The sequence below is a fragment of the Plecotus auritus genome (assembly GCF_963455305.1).
Source record: "Plecotus auritus genome assembly, chromosome: 12".
In the NCBI taxonomy this organism is placed as follows: domain Eukaryota; kingdom Metazoa; phylum Chordata; class Mammalia; order Chiroptera; family Vespertilionidae; genus Plecotus; species Plecotus auritus.
Window position 1 is genome coordinate 10713093 of NC_137778.1, and position 16958 is coordinate 10730050.

Sequence of the window (16958 nt, forward strand, 5' to 3'; positions counted from 1 at the left end):
ATTTCTGAATAAGAGGAAATTCAGGCAAAAACCCGTAAAGAATTTGCCTTTTTTTTTTATGTGCCCTTTAATAACACTCCACTTGCCTTAATTGAGAAGTAAAAGCTGTTGAGAGTAAGAGCTAACTTTATTCATTCCCAGTTATTCTCCTAATTCATATCACTTTTAAAACTTTCGTTTCAATGTAATTCAAAATTTGATCTTAATGAGGACAGGGCAAAGAGTTCATGAGTCTGACGGTGATAGTGTACCTTCACCCGATGATCCTTGTGTTTGCCTATGAGAGGATTTACTTCTTTTAGAAGTGTTGGGTTTTTACGATACCTTTGAGCTCATAAAAATAATGTGGTTGCGAGCAACTGCTGGTACTACTTTTTGATTCAGGTCAGAATTATATAATTCAATTAGTGTTTTCCCTCTCTACTATTCAGCTCTTATTACCTCCATGAGAACAACAAAGCACTCAATGTTATGTTTCATAATTTAACAGAGACTGGTGATGCCTCAGAAGTATGACCTTCTGGTAAATTACAAAAGGTATATAGTTCTATAAAAATCGCATTTCTTGCAAAATGTCCATCAATACTGTTGGCTCAGGGTTTGTCTGGTACTATTCAAAGATAATAGAGGCTTTAACCTCTATTATTGTCAGAACTATTTCTCTTTTTTGGAATGATTAACTGGCATTGAATCTCTCATTAGTATGACGTCAGCAGTTCTTAACACTTCAGCAATATGCTCATCATCTCATTCTGTGTTTGGCACTCAGTTTATTGTAATGATTAGATACTAGCAATGACATCAATATTTTGGGGGGAAAAACAATAGGTTGAAACATTAGGTCTACAAATAAGAATGCCTTTATTCTAACTATTTGCATAATGAGATGATGGGCTTATATTGTATTTGTTTCTCTTGTTTGCTTGGTGGCTTTCAGAGTTTCCAATGTTTAGGAAATATTAAAATTTGGTGTACAGTATATTTTATAAGTCTTGCTTATGGATCTGATAAGATAGCTCTTTTATGTTGTCACAGGAAATTGTTACACAAAAATAACTTCATGTTAACGTATCTGTGAAACTTTCTAGGTGTCTTCTTCTTGGACAAAACTTTCCTCTATTTCACGTGTAGGGGTTCTCATTGACTTTTAATCTGAAAGTATCTTAATTGATACTACCTCGACCACTTAATCTCACAAAACTATTTTAGCTGGTGTTGGCCATAGTTACTATACTCTAGCTGCACAGTGGCTGAGGTTGTCTATATGTATAACTTACAAAATTTTGCATGTTTGACACCCCCAATTCTTCATTGTTTATCATGTCATAACTTAACATTTCATGTTTATCACCAATAAGTAAAATTACTTTGATTTTAACTTTTTATTTTTAACTTTCAGGACATACATTTATGACATTGACAGTTTTGCTTATGATGCTGGTAGCCACTGGCTACCTGACTTAGCCAAAGAAGAGATAAGAAGAAAGCACATACAAATACATAGAATATCCTAGTTTTTATATGTTTCTGGAAGCACGGACACAATATATGCAGTAGTGCTCTTCATCTTGCACTTCGTCTTTAAGTGCTCTTCGTCTTTAAGGTGTGCAAGAATGTCAATAAAGCGAGAAGAAACTGATCTGTGCTGGAATCGCATTCTCAACATTTCTAAGCCTCTTGAAAACAGAACAACTCACAAGACTGAGAGTGATTATGTGTCTAAAAGTGTAGATATTTGTGAGCATGAAGAAAAGGAAATAAGTTATTTTCCCCCCATTAGATTTGTAATGTTATTTTTACTTACAAAAAAATAAAAATTAAAAACATTAATTGGATATTGAAAACAAATGAAAAAAACATTGCCCGGTCTCTTCTGAGGAAAATTGCCAAAGAGAGATGAACCACATTATAAAATAACCCTTCTTGACTCTCAGGCATTTTTATCTTATTCCACTCAAATGAGCTTGAATGGGTTGGCAAATGTTTTCAATGAAAAACATGTTAATGACTCAGAGTGTCAAGTTTCTTGGATTAATTGGTGGCAAAGGAGAAGTATAGAAGGGAGAAATAATTATTTCTTTCCCATATAAGTACAAATAATTAACAAGAATTTAGCTCCTTTTAAGAGGGATCAGTGACAATTTTAATTTTATTCTTAGGACAGTCTTTTTTTTTTTTTGTAAAAGGATCCTGTGAAAGGGTGAAAGGATGGAATGTGTCTTTTTATTAACTTAATGTCTTTAAAAGTATCCAGAGATATTATAAGATTAACATTACAAAGGTTCTATATTTCTGAAGTGATTCTAAATTATACATCTTATTTTTTTTGTGATATCAAGATTATTTATTTATATTAGTGAACACACTGGTTTTACATGTATAACAAAAAAAGTTCAAGAAGAGCCAAAACCGGTTTGGCTCAGTGGATAGAGCGTCAGCCTGCGGACTGAAAGGTCCCAGGTTCGATTCCGGTCAAGGGCATGTAACTTGGTTGCGGGCACATCCCCAGTAGGAGGTGTGCAAGAGGCAGCTGATCGATGTTTCTCTCTCATCGATGTTTCTATCTATCCCTCTTCCTTCCTCTCTGTAAAAAATCAATAAAATATATTTAAAAAAAAAAAAAAAAAAAAAGTTCAAGAAGATATGTAAAGAAAAATTTATTTTCCCTAAATGAAATAAATAATTGATCACATTTTTTTGGTCTCATGTAGTATTTGAAATTTACTTTCTTAAATATAAATAATTTATCTTTAAATAAGATGTTCCCTTTCTGCCTCCCATAAGTAGTTTACAAAGATATCCTTTTGGTTATCCTAAATGTTTGGTGAAACATTTTTGGTTCCTTTTAAATTATACTGTATTGTACTTTCTTAAGCATGTCATAATCCTCTCAGAGTATTATACCACTTGTTACTGATCTACCGAAAGGCCATCCCATTAATTTACCTAAAGGCAATCCCATTAATTTTTAGATTTTTAATGTATTCTTGTCATCTTACATTTTAAGTTATAGAATAGACTAGAATATACACGTAACTAAATTTAACAATAATTATTTGTCACATTACATCATCTGCTTTGTTGTTGAAGTACTTTAAACTAACTTCCATATGCACCATGGCATTGCACTGTAAATACTTCAATATGTGTTTCTAACAATACGGATATATTTTTTTCCCTAACCACAATCAGTACAAGTAACAAGACTTAACAATAATTTGCTAATAGTTTCTAATATTTGGTAATTCATTTAACTCTCCTAAAAGTACCGTGAATAGATGCACATCCACCTACTAATTCATTTGTTTGTTAACTAGGAGGGCCTGCTCTGCCTACTCTGTGACAATCTCGTGTTTTCTGGGGTAGTAGCAAGGACGCTGATTCAGTTATTCAGGAACATATCTGTGAGCCTACTATGTGCAAGTTACCATGTGCTACTGGCTGGCGTTACCAAGATGACAATGACACAGTGTCTGTACTCAAGTTGCTTATGTTCTACCACAGAAAGACCAAAATTATATACTTATTGAGAGAAAGAATGTGGAGTTGTAAGTGTTATAGTAGTCGCCTGTACAGAATACAGAGGATGCCTCAGCTGCCTTTGTTAAGTGGATGAATGTTGGGCAGGGAGATATTCAAGACAAGATGTGAACTAAGAAAGGACAAATAGAGGAGGGTCACATGGCAGGATTGGCAACTGCAAAGAGCATCACATGCTCAAGGCAGAAAAGGATTGGAGAGAGTACTACAGTATGTCATTTGCTTAGTGTAGAAGTAAAAATTATAAATATTTTATTGCACCTTCATCAAATTAAAAGTTAGAAACAATGGACACAGGTTTATAATGGCAGGAATTTTAAATATTAGGAAATATTGAACTTTGACATTACAGTACATTGAGTTAACCTTTATATTTTAATGTCACTTAGGTAAGGGTAAAAGCTAAAAAAAAATTTAACAGTTTTCTTAAAATAATAAGAATGGGGCTTTCTTATAGGATTTATAATTACTTTGTATACTGTTATGAAGTTGAATAATATTTTCCCAAGGTAAGTTCTATAAGATTGTACTTTGGGTGCAAAGATTATCTTGTCTTTACACTTGAGACAATGTTTACTTCTTGTAAAAAATTATACTTGCTTAACCACAGAAATCTGTGCTTTATATTATTTAACTCCCTATGTTATGGTGTTTAGAAATGGGGCCACTGGGAAATAATTAAGGTTAGATGAGTTCACAAGGGTGAGGCCCTGATGATGGTATTAGTACCCTTATAAGCCACTTGGTCTATGATATTTGTGATGGCAGTTTTGAGTTAATACTATGGCTAAATATAGTATTCACCATATTGTTAGTTTATAGAATTATTGGTAAATTCACTTTACACTTTAAAGGTACACTTTATATATATTCATTTTTAAACTGAAAGTATACTGAGATCTTTAGCACTGTGATTTTGTACAAGATATTTAACCTCTCTGTTTCTTAGTCTACAAAAATTACAGTAGAATGTCAATATTTGTAGAATGCTTAAAATAGTGTCTGGCACATAATACATTATGTGTTCATTGAAATTAAATATAAGTAAACAAAATAAGGCATGTTTCTAAAGTTATTTATCTGCATTTATATGTTTTTATTTTTTTTTAACATAGGGAATTTGTATTGGCTTCTTGTACTTAGCATAATGTTTTTGAGGTTCATCTAATTTGGGGCCTGTATTAGTACTGTATTCGTTTTTATGGCTGAGTAATGGTCTCTTGTATGGATATACCACATTTTGTTTATCCATTCACCATCTTAATGTTGAGGGACATTTGGGTTGTTTCCACATTTTGGCTGTTATGAATAATGCTGCCATGGACATTCGGTACAAGTTTTTCTGTGAGCGTTTATATGTTTTAATGTTTTCCTTTTACTACAGAAAACAGTTCAGGCTCCATGCCTCCTGTGTTTGTTTTTCTCCTTGGGCCCTTTCATGACTATTAATGATTGGGCTGTTGCTATTTAACATATTCTGTTCCTCTATGTTGTAATTCAACAGGGATGCTGAGGACTTTAAACCATAGATTTCACTTTTCCTCATCCTGTTACATACCCCAGTCAGGATGGAACCTGCAACCTAGGCATGTGCCCTGACCATGTGTCGGCTACTATTTCATGTATAGGACGATGCTCAACCAACTGAGCCACACCAGCCAGGGTTGTACTTCCAATTCCTTTGAATCTAGGGAGGTTTTATTAGTGCTGCTTTATTGTTTTTATTTCAGAGATAGCACATTTAAAATATTAGGGATGCTATCTTGGTGGTTTATCCTTTTTTTGGAGTATCTTAGAGACTCCTCCCAGATGTATGTTGCAGTTGGTGGTCTTTTTATATTAATACTGTGGGAATTCCATTGCACACTAAAGACAGTATTATCTTTCTAGTAAAGAATTAGGTACATAAACTTGTCTTGATCAAATTCCCACCCATAGAAACCGAGTTATATTGAGAATATATGAGGGTTACCTTCAGTGCCCATTTAGGGCTCTTGGCTTATACTTGGACTTCACATTCCCCACCTTTTAATTCATGGGCTTCCCTTCAGGGAGAAAAAAAACCTGATCATCTTCAGTGGCAGAATCTCATCACATGCGTGGGCAGAGGGGAGGTTATGGCTGTCCTTTTTGTCCGAAGTAGAGAAAGGAAAGAGACAGGCCACTCTGAATCAGGGCAGTGGGGGGCTCCCTTGCAGAGACTGTTGTGCTCAGAAGTGCCCATCAGGGCCCGGAGTGAGCTTGGGAAGCGCAGGTCACAGTGCGTATGTACCCTCCAGGGGGCAGTGCTGTTACTGAGGAATCTGGGGCGGGCACAGGTCCCTGTACAGATGCTCCTCTCACATGCAAAACCAAGCCTCCCTCTGCTGGGCCCTCATTTCACTGGCAGCGTAAGAACCTCTGCCTGCCTTTGGTCAGATCCCGAGGCAGAAGCGCAGGAGGTTAGGGATTTAGTCACCCTTCCCGAAGTGTGAAGGCTTGCAGACTCCCTCATGTCATTAAAAAAAAAACAACAATCTGGATCCTGGGATGGGACCTCAGTGACAGCAGATGGCAGCAGCCCTCCCTCTGAGCCGCAGATGGAGGGTAACCTCCCTGCTTGTCAGCCTAACACCCCCACCTCAGCTTAATCATTCAGTCTCCAAGCAGGCGTTCATTTAAAAGAGTCAAGGACCCATAATTCTCTGTTTAATAGAGTCCAACAAAGCTATGGGTTTTACTTCACTTTTTGAATAATTGGGGAAAAAATTAAATTTCAAAGCTCTTCCTTAAAAATAAAACAGTATTTTTTTAAATCTTTGATAAGACATATATATTGTGGAGAGCAGCTACAGTGTTTGGACAGGTTCAAGCCTTGGACTAATGAGAGGGCACAGTCCTCTCATGGCCACGTGCAAGTCCCAGCCTGGAGGGCATAGCTCCCAGCACAATTATAGCCAAAAGTTGTAGTTGTAAGCTTGAACCTGTGGTCCGAACACGTGGCCCCAGGTGCCTGAGTGACGTGGGCTTGATAGAGTTCAGGTGCATGTAGTTGAGTAGGATTGAAACCCACGAGAATGTTGTAAACATCTTGCCCACGCCCTTACTTGCCCTCGTGGAATCTGCTATAAAATAAAGACACGGCTTGTAGTCCGTGGCGCTGTCTCTCTCCATCAGAGAGGACCCAGCTTTCTGCCCTTGTCTGTCTTGTCTAACTCCTTCATGGCCCCCACTCAGGTTCACCCTTGGCCGTGCTGGCTCAGCAGAATATATGAATTGAAATATCATAGCAGGGGCTCGCATTATTACAGCAACCAATCAGGAGCTCATACTTTCAGGGGGTATGTTACAAACCAGAGGGTGACTTTTATGTTACGGTCTGAGAGGCTTTGTAGGAGAGATGGCAGGAAATACATGGTACCCAGGCTGGCCTGTCGTTAAGCAGTCAACGCAGGCTTTCCCCTTCCGAAAGCCCCACTCACAGACAATGGGCTTTCACTAAGCTGGGTGATTTACTAGCATAATGGACAGTATTCCGCACTACTTGCTAAGAAAACAGAATTTCTTACTGCAGGAAAAAATAAGTTCAAATCAAGACAATAGAAGTATTCATTGTGGAAACGTTGTTGAAACAAAAAGCACTGTGTTGTGCTTAGGTTTCAGGAGAATTAGAAATTACCTAGATTAATGATTTATGATGCTTGCAAAAGGGGAACAAGTGAAATTGTTTATCTTCACCCCAGGATTGCAGGAGCTACGCTCAATTTGAGAGTTATTGTAATGTTCACAGTAGCCATTGTTTCATATCTTTATCTGATTATTTAAAATTAAGGTTTGTCAAATGATAAAATTAAATTATCATAAAAGGTACTAATATACATTTCATAATAGGTAAACCAATAGAGTGAAATGTATAAATACAGATATAGACCCAATACTATATGCAAACTTAATTTTTAAAGAAGTATTTTTATTGATTTCATAGAGGAAGGGAGAGGGAGATATAGATACATCAATGATGAGAGAGAATCATTGATCGGCTGCCTCCTGCACTCCCCCGCACTGGGGATTGAGCCCACAACCCAGGCAAGTGCCCTGACCGGGAATGGAACCATGACCTTCTGGTTCATAGGTCAATGCTCAACCACTGAGCCATGCTGGCTGGACTGCAAACTTAATTTTGAATGAACTTGACATCTCGGTAGAATGCAGTATTTTAAAAATGAGACCAGCATAAATGTATGTTGTTCTGGAAGACAAAATATTGCCCCATCACACCATTTACTGGTACATAACTAAAACCCAGGATTAAATATCTAAAGTTTACATATACATGTATTATTTTAGGATTACATGAGTGTTTACATAATAAAAGTTGAGAATAACCATTAAATAAACAATGCCAGAAACCCCCAGACTATAAAAGATTGATCACATTACAAACTGTAGATGGCATGTCCTGGTAGATCAGTTGGTTGGAGCGTCGTTCCCATACTCCAAGGTTGCAGGTTGGGTCCTGGTCAGGGCACATACAAGAAACAGCCAGTGAGTGCAGAAATGGGTGGAACAACAAATCAATGTTCTCTCTCTCTCTCTCTCTCTCTCTCTCTCTCTCTCTCTCTCCTTCTGCTCTTTCTCTAAAAATCAATGACATTATAAATGGCAATTCACTATAAATGTAAATCAGAGAAAAAAATATTTGCAACCAATATAGTAGACAACAAGTTAATACCTATTATAAAATGATTTCTTTCTATACATTGAAAACAAACAGATAAATAAGAAATTGGATAAACAATACAAATAGGCAATTACAGAGGGAATATTGCATGTAGTCAATAAAAATATGAAAACAGTTTCAAAATCAAAGGTACTCAAATTTATTCAAATATAAATTATAAGTTAATTTGGATTCATCAGATTGGCAAGTTTATCAGAACGTATTGCTAATGTACACATATTGTCCCATATGCAATTCTTGGAGGGTGAGTTGCTTGTTTTCCCCTTCTTTTAAACAGGCAAGTGAACTTTGACCAGTTATGATTATGTCTCCATCTAGTGGTGGGAATATATTTCAAGTATTTGTACAATAAGTAAAGTCACCATCACACTGAAACATCTGAAGTGCTATATAAACAGGAATTACTGTGGTTGTTACTAGTACATGTCATCAGGGTCTCCACAATTTATCTTGCTGTCACACAGGGAGGAAATAATATTTGCTGTTACATGGTAACTTTATTTAAATTTTACTTGTCTCCTTTCAAATTAGTAGTGTCAAGGTTTTGAAATATTAGCAAGAAGATCTTTTAATCTAAAATCTAAAATTCTAATTTAAAAACATATCTTAAAGGTGCCTCCAGTTCTTATTTATGTGATGGAGTCAATTAACTAGATGGCCATTTTATCAGCTCTGCCTAGACCTAAACTTCCTTTATACACATGGCCTTCTTAACCCTTCCCACAACTTTGCCAGAGGATACGTGTTTTATGTATCTGTCTTATGATGAAGAAATGTGGTGCAAAGAGATCTTACAATTTACCCAACCTCAATAAACATGGCAGAGATGAAAATTTATCTTAGATGCCCAGATTCCAAATCCAGGGCTTTTTATAAGACCTTCCCCATATGCAATTATGATGAATAAGTGACCTAATATTTGTATAAATACTCACATCCAATAGTAACATAAATTATTATAAAATTACATAATAAAGATAGCAATAAGGTCCCTGAGGGTGAGAAGTATGTGGGGTAGTAAGGTCAAAGATTACTTCATAAAAGCTTATACTTTAGGCTGAATTAAACTGACCATCAAAAAAAAAATATCCAGAAATTTGAGAGGCTTCAAAGACATACAATTATACAAATATATATTTTTCTACCTTGCTGGTCTTTTTCTACAGCCATCTTCTTAAAACACTAATGGGTGAATTATTGCCAAGGTAAGACTTCTGCCATAAATTAGAAGAATGTCCAGGAGAAGATGCTATATAGTTCAACAAACATTTGTCTATAATTTAAAAATAAATAAAGGGGGAAAAAACAAGCTAAGTGTCTGTATTTGTTGATTGCATAAGGCACCCTGCAAGACATGTGCATGTGAGAGGCAGAGACCAAGTGGTATCAGGTTCTTTTTCTTTAAAAAGCTGTTTTTTTTGTCTTCCTACACATCACTTTTCTAGTCACTCTGGTTCCATCAAAGGAGTTATGACTTGTATAAAACCATGAGACAACAGGAATGGAGGACAGAGATAAAAGGTCTTACACTTTTTTCCGTTCCTGTCAAGGTTCTATAACGTCTGAACAAGTAGACTCCAAATCCACTTGGAAGTCCACTAATTCTTGGGTACCTTAGAAATCTTCTGAATTTATTTGTGGACTAGTAGATCCTGACCATATACTCTATGTGAAAGAGCTACTGAATTGGGACCTCAGTTTCTCTTAATTTCTGCTTCCTGCCCTCCATCACCACCATCCCATGCACTCCACTTAAAAATAATGGGATGTAAAACCCAAAGCTATAATCTCAAGCCCAGTCCTCCTTGTCAGCTAGTATTGTTATTGGTAGGGTGTTCTCCCTTTCCCCAACAGTTTGCTCGAGGGTTGGGGATGGGATGGGAGGTGGGGAAGTGGGATTCTTGCAATGACATGAGAAAAATAATTTTCTGAGACTTGCAAGGGAGAATGAGTGCCCTTTATTTGGGTGGAGTTAAATCCCTGAGTTTCCAAGGTCCAATTTCCCTCGGCCCCACTATGGAAGAAATGTAGCTGTGACTTCAGCAGAAGTAGAATTAAAGCTGTTGCCCAGCCCTAGTTGGTGTGGCTCAGTGGATAGAGCGTTGGCCTGAGGACTGAAGGGTCCTGGGTTCAATTCCAGTCAAGGGCACATGCTGGGGTTGCAGGCTCGATCCCCAGTAGGAGACGTGCAGGAGGCAGCCAATCGATGATTCTCTCTTATCATTGATGTTTCTATCTCTCTGTCCCTCTCACTTCCTCTCTGAAATCAATAAAAATATGTTAAAAAAATAAAAGCCTTGCCCAGTTTCTGTTCGATGCTGGGGCACAGTCCAAATCAGCATCAGGCTAGCTTAGTTTGTGTTCCCAGGTGCAGTGTATCAATCCATTGCATGTGGGGGCCACATGGCCATGGGCCATGCTGCCTCTAGGACCACAGGGCTATGGAGGAAACACGGGTGATTGCAAGAGAGCCACACAAGAGCCAAGAGAACAAACTCCTTTGTCTGGGTGATTAAGTATCCCCACATTTTCATTGACTTGCAGTGGGGCCCATCCACTCTGGCCAATGATCTTGTTCCCAGGTTTGATTGACAGGCACCTTTCCTGTATCACCCCAACTTCACTGCACATGTGCCCATCTCCCCTTTGTCTAGTCCAGGGGTGGGCAAACTTTTTGACTCGAGGGCCACAATGGGTTCTTAAACTGGACCGGAGGGCCAGAACAAAAGCATGGATGGAGTGTTTGTGTGAACTAATATAAATTCAAAGTAAAGGAGCGGAGGGGAGAGCAAGAGAACCGGATAGAACAGCCGGATCCGGCCTGCGGGCCGTAGTTTGCCCAAGGCTGGTCTAGTCCTTTCTACCAGCTCAGCAGGGACTGCACCTGTGGTTCCCTGGGGAGGTTAAAGTTGCATCGGATTCCTGGTAAAGCTGCCCAAATGACATGCCTACAATGTCTGGCCTTCCTTTTGCTCCTTTCCTATTATTACTAACTAGTAGCCCTGCGCACGAATTTATGCACCAGTAGCTCGCCAGTAGCTGTCCACCCACTGCCCCGCCCTCCTGTCGTTCCTCCTGGCCTCCCTCCCCACCACCCTTCTTCATAGCTTGCTGCCCTGCCCCCTCCTGTAGCTCTCCGCCCCACCCTCCTGCTGATCCATAATCCAGTTGCTACAGATGGTCGTTACGCCTCAGGGTGTAACGGATAATTAGCATATTCCTCTCTCATTGTATAGGATTAGCTCATTACAATGGTATCAGTATGACTAAAAATGAGGGGATTGAAATCACTTGTGTCGGTAACCAGGCACACTCAAAACTAATCACAGATTTTTATTTTAGTACAGACACAAGGGCTAAAGAGTACCCTGAACTTCTTCCTTCCTATCACAGGTTATACATAAGTACAGCCTGATCGATATTTTTCCTGCCCCTGGAAAGGTTCCATTACGTCTGGACAAGTGACTTCCGAACCCAGGTCAATATTATCTTAATTGTTTTTCACAGACAGGCCAACTCTGAGCATGTTCTCCTGCCCGGGACTTTTGAGTTGTGTCTTGAACGGACACCAGGCTGGGTGTCAGGAAATCAGATTCCAGCCGTAGCTGTCACTGACTTTTATGACCACCTTAATACCCTCAGGGCCTTCATATCCTCCCCTGAGAACTGAATGAGTTCAAGTGAAGAATCTCAAAGGTTTCTTCCAGCATTAGTGCTGATTCTAGTATAATTTAATCAAAAGCTAGAAATGAGTTCCTGACCTTCCCTTCAAAAGTCCCTGGAACTAGAATGAGTTGATTCTATGAGCAATCCCTGCTGAAAAAGTAATTGAAGCAAACTTGGCATATGTTTTTCCAAGAGAGAATCCCTTGTTTCTTTTCTCTCTCTCTCTCTCTCTCTCTCTCTCTCTCTCTCTCTCTCTCTCTCTCTCTCTCTCTTTCTTTTTAGAGTAGACTGAAGCAGTGATTTTTAAAACAAAGAAAGCAGAACTAGAACATCTTAAATTTTTAATCCTTTCTTTATAGGATACCTAAGACCACTTTTGATTAAGAAAACTGTAGAAAGTTAGTAACTGCCACAATCTCTTCTTTCTTTTGGTTTAACGTTTTGTTTGCCACCATAGCTAATCTGTTTTACAAGGGCCAAACGGATCGATTCAGCTTTATCTCTCTCTGGAGAGCAGTCATTATTGCTGCTTTTCCTCTTTCTTAGTAAACGCCAGGGAAATTACAGCTATTTGGGGTGCGTTTAGCTTTTTAAAATACACTGCTTGAGTGTTATCTTTGTGGGCTCTTTGAGACTCCCTCTCTGAAGGAGGCCTTGCCCAGCGGCTGGAACGTTGCCTCTGTCCTCAGCTTGGCAGCAAGACCCACCAAGTCTGTTCTGCTCAGTGCTGAGACCACCTCACTCCCAAACCTGTCCTCACCCCTTACTTCTTGCTCCTCCAGCGACCCTGGAAATTGCTGCGCAGAGGTTTCCAAAGATCCTAATGTAGAAATCAGGTCCCCAAATACATTATTCCCCTGCTGTGCCCCCCCACCAAGTTTTTCAATTGAGTGTCATATGTCCCTCATTCTCTGTGTCTCCTCCTTAGGAGAATCCTCTGACTATTCAGAGCCTCAAGTTTTCCAAATAATCCATTCTTTGGCAGAAAGCAAGAAGTTCCTCCTCCTTTCGGGAAGTCTGAGGCCATCCAGTGGCATAAATTTCCAGCTAAGCGTCTCTAGGGATTTTCTTAAAGTGAGGAGAAATGGGGTGCTTCTAACCCTCCTGAAGTCTCCAGCTGGGAGATCAACCGGAGGCCCTCTCCGTCCCTGGCTACATAAGCCCTCTGAGATACGCTGCCCTTGGTGGAGCTACAATCAACAAGTGTGGAGAGTGTTCAGAGTTCCTACAGCTGTCACCTCCTCTTTACAGAAGGGGTTCCTCTCCCTGCACCCCACTCCGCCCTGGCTCCAGATCCTGAGGCTGCCCCCTGGGTGGCCTAGTAACAGACTCCCAAGAACGCCACCACTCACTGCTTCTTGATCCCCTACTCCCATTCACAAGGCTTTGTTTCTCATGCTGTTTGCTAAAGCTCGTGATATATTTCTCTATACATTTTTGTTTATCTGAATTATGATCAATGAAACAATCTCAAAGGATTGGCTCTAATTTGTCACTTTCCACTCTAATTTGTCACTCATTGAAACATGGCTTCTTACAGAAAGTATTTCTTATTGAGATTTTCCTAATGCTATATTTTCCTATCAGATTAATGGCTGGGGGGGGGGATGTTAAAGTAGCTACTAGTTGAGAGATTCTTTGCATACTTAAATATTTAACAATTGTCTTAAAATCAAATAAAAATGGAGAAATTTTGTCTTAAGTTATATTTTAAAGAATTTGAACTTAGTAAAATACTAGTTCTTAGGAAAATTTTAGAAAGCTCCCTTGTGTTCTTTTCAACAGATCCCTATTCAATACCATATTAAGCTGGTGTTGCATTTGAAGTTCTGGAGTATACAAATTAAAATAACATGCTCCATGCCTTATTGACGTACCTTATAATCAAATAAGGAGATCATAAATTCATACACTCACATCTAACATTCTTTTTTGGAACAAAGCATGGGATAAATAATACATTCATTAAAAGTTAAAGACTATCTGTGATTCAGAAAAATGTGTGCCTTGAGAAGCAATATGATGCACCTCTTATTACTACACATACATCAAGTCAACACAGTAGACGATACTGACTTTGGAAGTTCCCCTTGTTGTGGAGCGAACATCAGTAAAGACCACTGGAGTCCAGACCAAATTAAAATTTAGGGAGCCTTTATTGCTGGCCAGCGACTGCTCTCTCTCCATGCAGGGAGGTCAGAGAGCAGCCCCGACCCTTTGTGCAAGACCACTTTTAAGCATATTAACCACATCCTGTTTCTACAGAGTAAGTAACCCAAGACAAAACAGTTTTTCCCAAATAATGTCAGGGCCATGCTATTGACGACCATGTTATTCATAGGGTCATCCTGTTCTTCAGAAAGCTGACAGTGTTCTATCTTGCAAGGCTATTTTGTGAGGTGCAGTGGGGAAGGGGCCATGACACCATATCTCAAGACCTGGCCTGGTGTCAGCACTGACAACTCTATCTGGGGCATGGTCCATGGCCTCTCTGGAGTGCTCAAAAATTCCCACTCTCTAACACCCCTTCCCACACAAAATAATACAATAAATTCAAATTAATGTTTTAACATACATAACTGAGCTTGAAATTAAGAATGGAAATCCCCAGGTAGGAGAAATGAGTACAATATTCAAAATCAATGTAGTGAGCAAGAGCTAAACCCAATGACCTATAGAGGAGTTCCCTATGGAGACCAGGGTTGGGAGTTGAGTTCAGAGTCCCAGGCAACATCAGCCCTAGAAATGGGCCCTTTCATAAATGTGAGAGCCAGTCCGTACAATGGAAACTAGAATACCCTGCCCTCTAGGCCAGGAAGGCAGCAAAAAGGCAAGAAATATGACATAGGAAACCCACCTCAAACCTTGCTCAATGTGTTGTATGAATTTGCATGAAGACATGCAGAAAACCAGAACTAATCAAATTGAAACCCTTGTGGCCTTGATACATTCTTCTGATCATTTTTCACCCACTGTTTCTGGTTTTATCTGGATGCTCAGTGCTGTCCAATATAATAGCCAAACTTGTGGCCCACAACAGGGGGACCTTCTCAGACCAGTCAACTTAATTCCTGTGGAAACAACTCCCAATGAAGAAGAGTTCCTGGTAAAAATGTATAACCCCCAAGAGGAGACAGAGAACTAAGGAAGAGACAGAGAAATAAGGTACAATGAACTTAGAGAAATTACATCTAAAGAAATACAGATAATAGAAAAATATGAACATGCCATCAGTTAGGGATATTTATAATGTTCAAAGAGAAGTGAGGAGTAGAAATCATAAGACAAGAACAACAGATAATGCAAAGGACTAGATCTGATTAAAAAATGACAAAGCAAATTCTAAAAATTAAAAAAATATATAGTAATTTACACTTCCGTATCTGGCCAGACAGCATAACTAGTGCCAGGCTTGTCCTGCTTCCGTAAAACACAAGTAAACTGGATTACATATAGAGAGCAGTTGTTTTCCGACATTAAATAACAGCTGAAGTAGGACTGTGATTCCTGAGAGAGGAAAACAAATTAGATGGCTCCTACACTTGCTGTGGCTTCTGGTGGAGACATGTTTTGGATCAAAACAGAGAGAGGGATGCCCTCTCAAAAATGCTGAGAGGTGAAGATCAGAGTTCAGGAAGTCTGAAGTGGCAGAAGCTGTAGGGTAGAACAACTGTAGGGTGGAACCTCAGCCCCAGGGTGAATGTTTCCTCTTGTAGCGTATCACAGATCACGTGGTTTAGACCTCCCTGACCTTTCACATCACTGGTCATGCAGTTCAGACCCTCCCCTGACCTTTCCTCCCCTGGCATTTTGCTGGTCATGTAGTTGACCCCCTTAGAGGAGGAGCAAGGGGCTAGAGAATAGCCTCATTCTACTCCCATAGAAGCCCTTGCACTACCACTCCCTTAAGCATTAAGGCCTAGAGATTCAATTGAGTTTCAGCTCCAGGTCCAGAAAAAGCAGCAAGATCAGGAGGAGTGACCACATGGCTGACATCAGGACCAACTGCAATGACTAATGACCCCCCTGTCCTGGCACCAACCAATCAGTAGAGACCATGACCCTGAAAAGACACAGGTGGTAAGCTGATGAGCATTCATTCTATTGCGATCCTCCCCCAGAGACCTCCAGGTAAAAGCCTTTAAGATAAAGACCCAGCAAGCATTCTCTCTATCTCTTTAGCACACCTGCCCTTCCCACCTCCCTGTCCCACCCTCTTCTCTACCCAGGGTGCACACAGGATCTCTCTCTCTCTCTCTCTCTCTCTCTCTCTCTCTCTCTCTCTCCCTCCCTCCCTCTCCCTCTCCCTCTCCCTCTCCCTCTCCCTCTCCCTCTCCCTCTCCCTCTCCCTCTATCCCTCTATCCCTCTATCCCTCTATCCCTCTCTCTTTCTCTCTCTCTCTGGAGCACATGCTCATGCCTTTCTTCCTCTCCTTTCTCTGGCTGTATAACTTGGCCTTTCTTTCCCCTAAGCTCCAAGGGCCCTTCTTTTGCCTCTGAACTCAAGCATGTCAAACTCAAGGCCCACAACGAATATTTTTGCGGCCCAGCCAACATAACGGTATGTAAGAAACGTTTTAATAAAATTTTCGCAATTTAATTTTTATAATATCTTGTTATACATAATTATTAATAATGAACTACCACGTTCGCTAATGACTGATTACTATAATCGTGTTGCATTGATTTCCCTTACACACCTATGCGCAGGCGCACCATTTCTCTCCACTAATACTGGCAGTGAATATTTTAACAGCCGACTGCCCTGTCATTAGTCTTGTACTGACTTGTTTGGTGTGTGCAAAAGGAAATATTTCGCTTTCGGAGAACAAGAAAAATAGGTTTATTTGCCTTATGCTTATTAATTTGTGCAGTTATTCAGTGTCTGGTAAGAAAAAATATTAATTATTAAAATGCTCTATTATTTTATGTTAATGATTACTCATTTATTTCAGCCCTTTGTATTCAGCATGTCTCTATTGAAATAAACCTCCGTTTCTACAAAAATTGAAGCTTTTTGATTTTTTGCGGC

The 16958-nt window shown here is 39.4% G+C and overlaps 1 protein-coding gene across 1 annotated transcript in view; it reads left to right on the forward strand.

Moving 5' to 3' along the window:
- The window catches only part of CD55 (CD55 molecule (Cromer blood group)), a gene marked incomplete at its 5' end in the record, with an annotated part of 31068 nt that extends 28370 nt beyond the window's left edge, over positions 1-2698 (forward strand). Inside the window, 2 exons of the mRNA XM_080647798.1 lie at positions 1400-2391; positions 2633-2698. Coding sequence (XP_080503924.1) covers positions 1400-1514 — 115 coding nt within the window. The 3' untranslated portion in view covers positions 1515-2391; positions 2633-2698. The remainder of the gene's footprint in view (positions 1-1399; positions 2392-2632) is intronic.
- Between the last annotated feature and the right edge of the window lie 14260 nt (positions 2699-16958).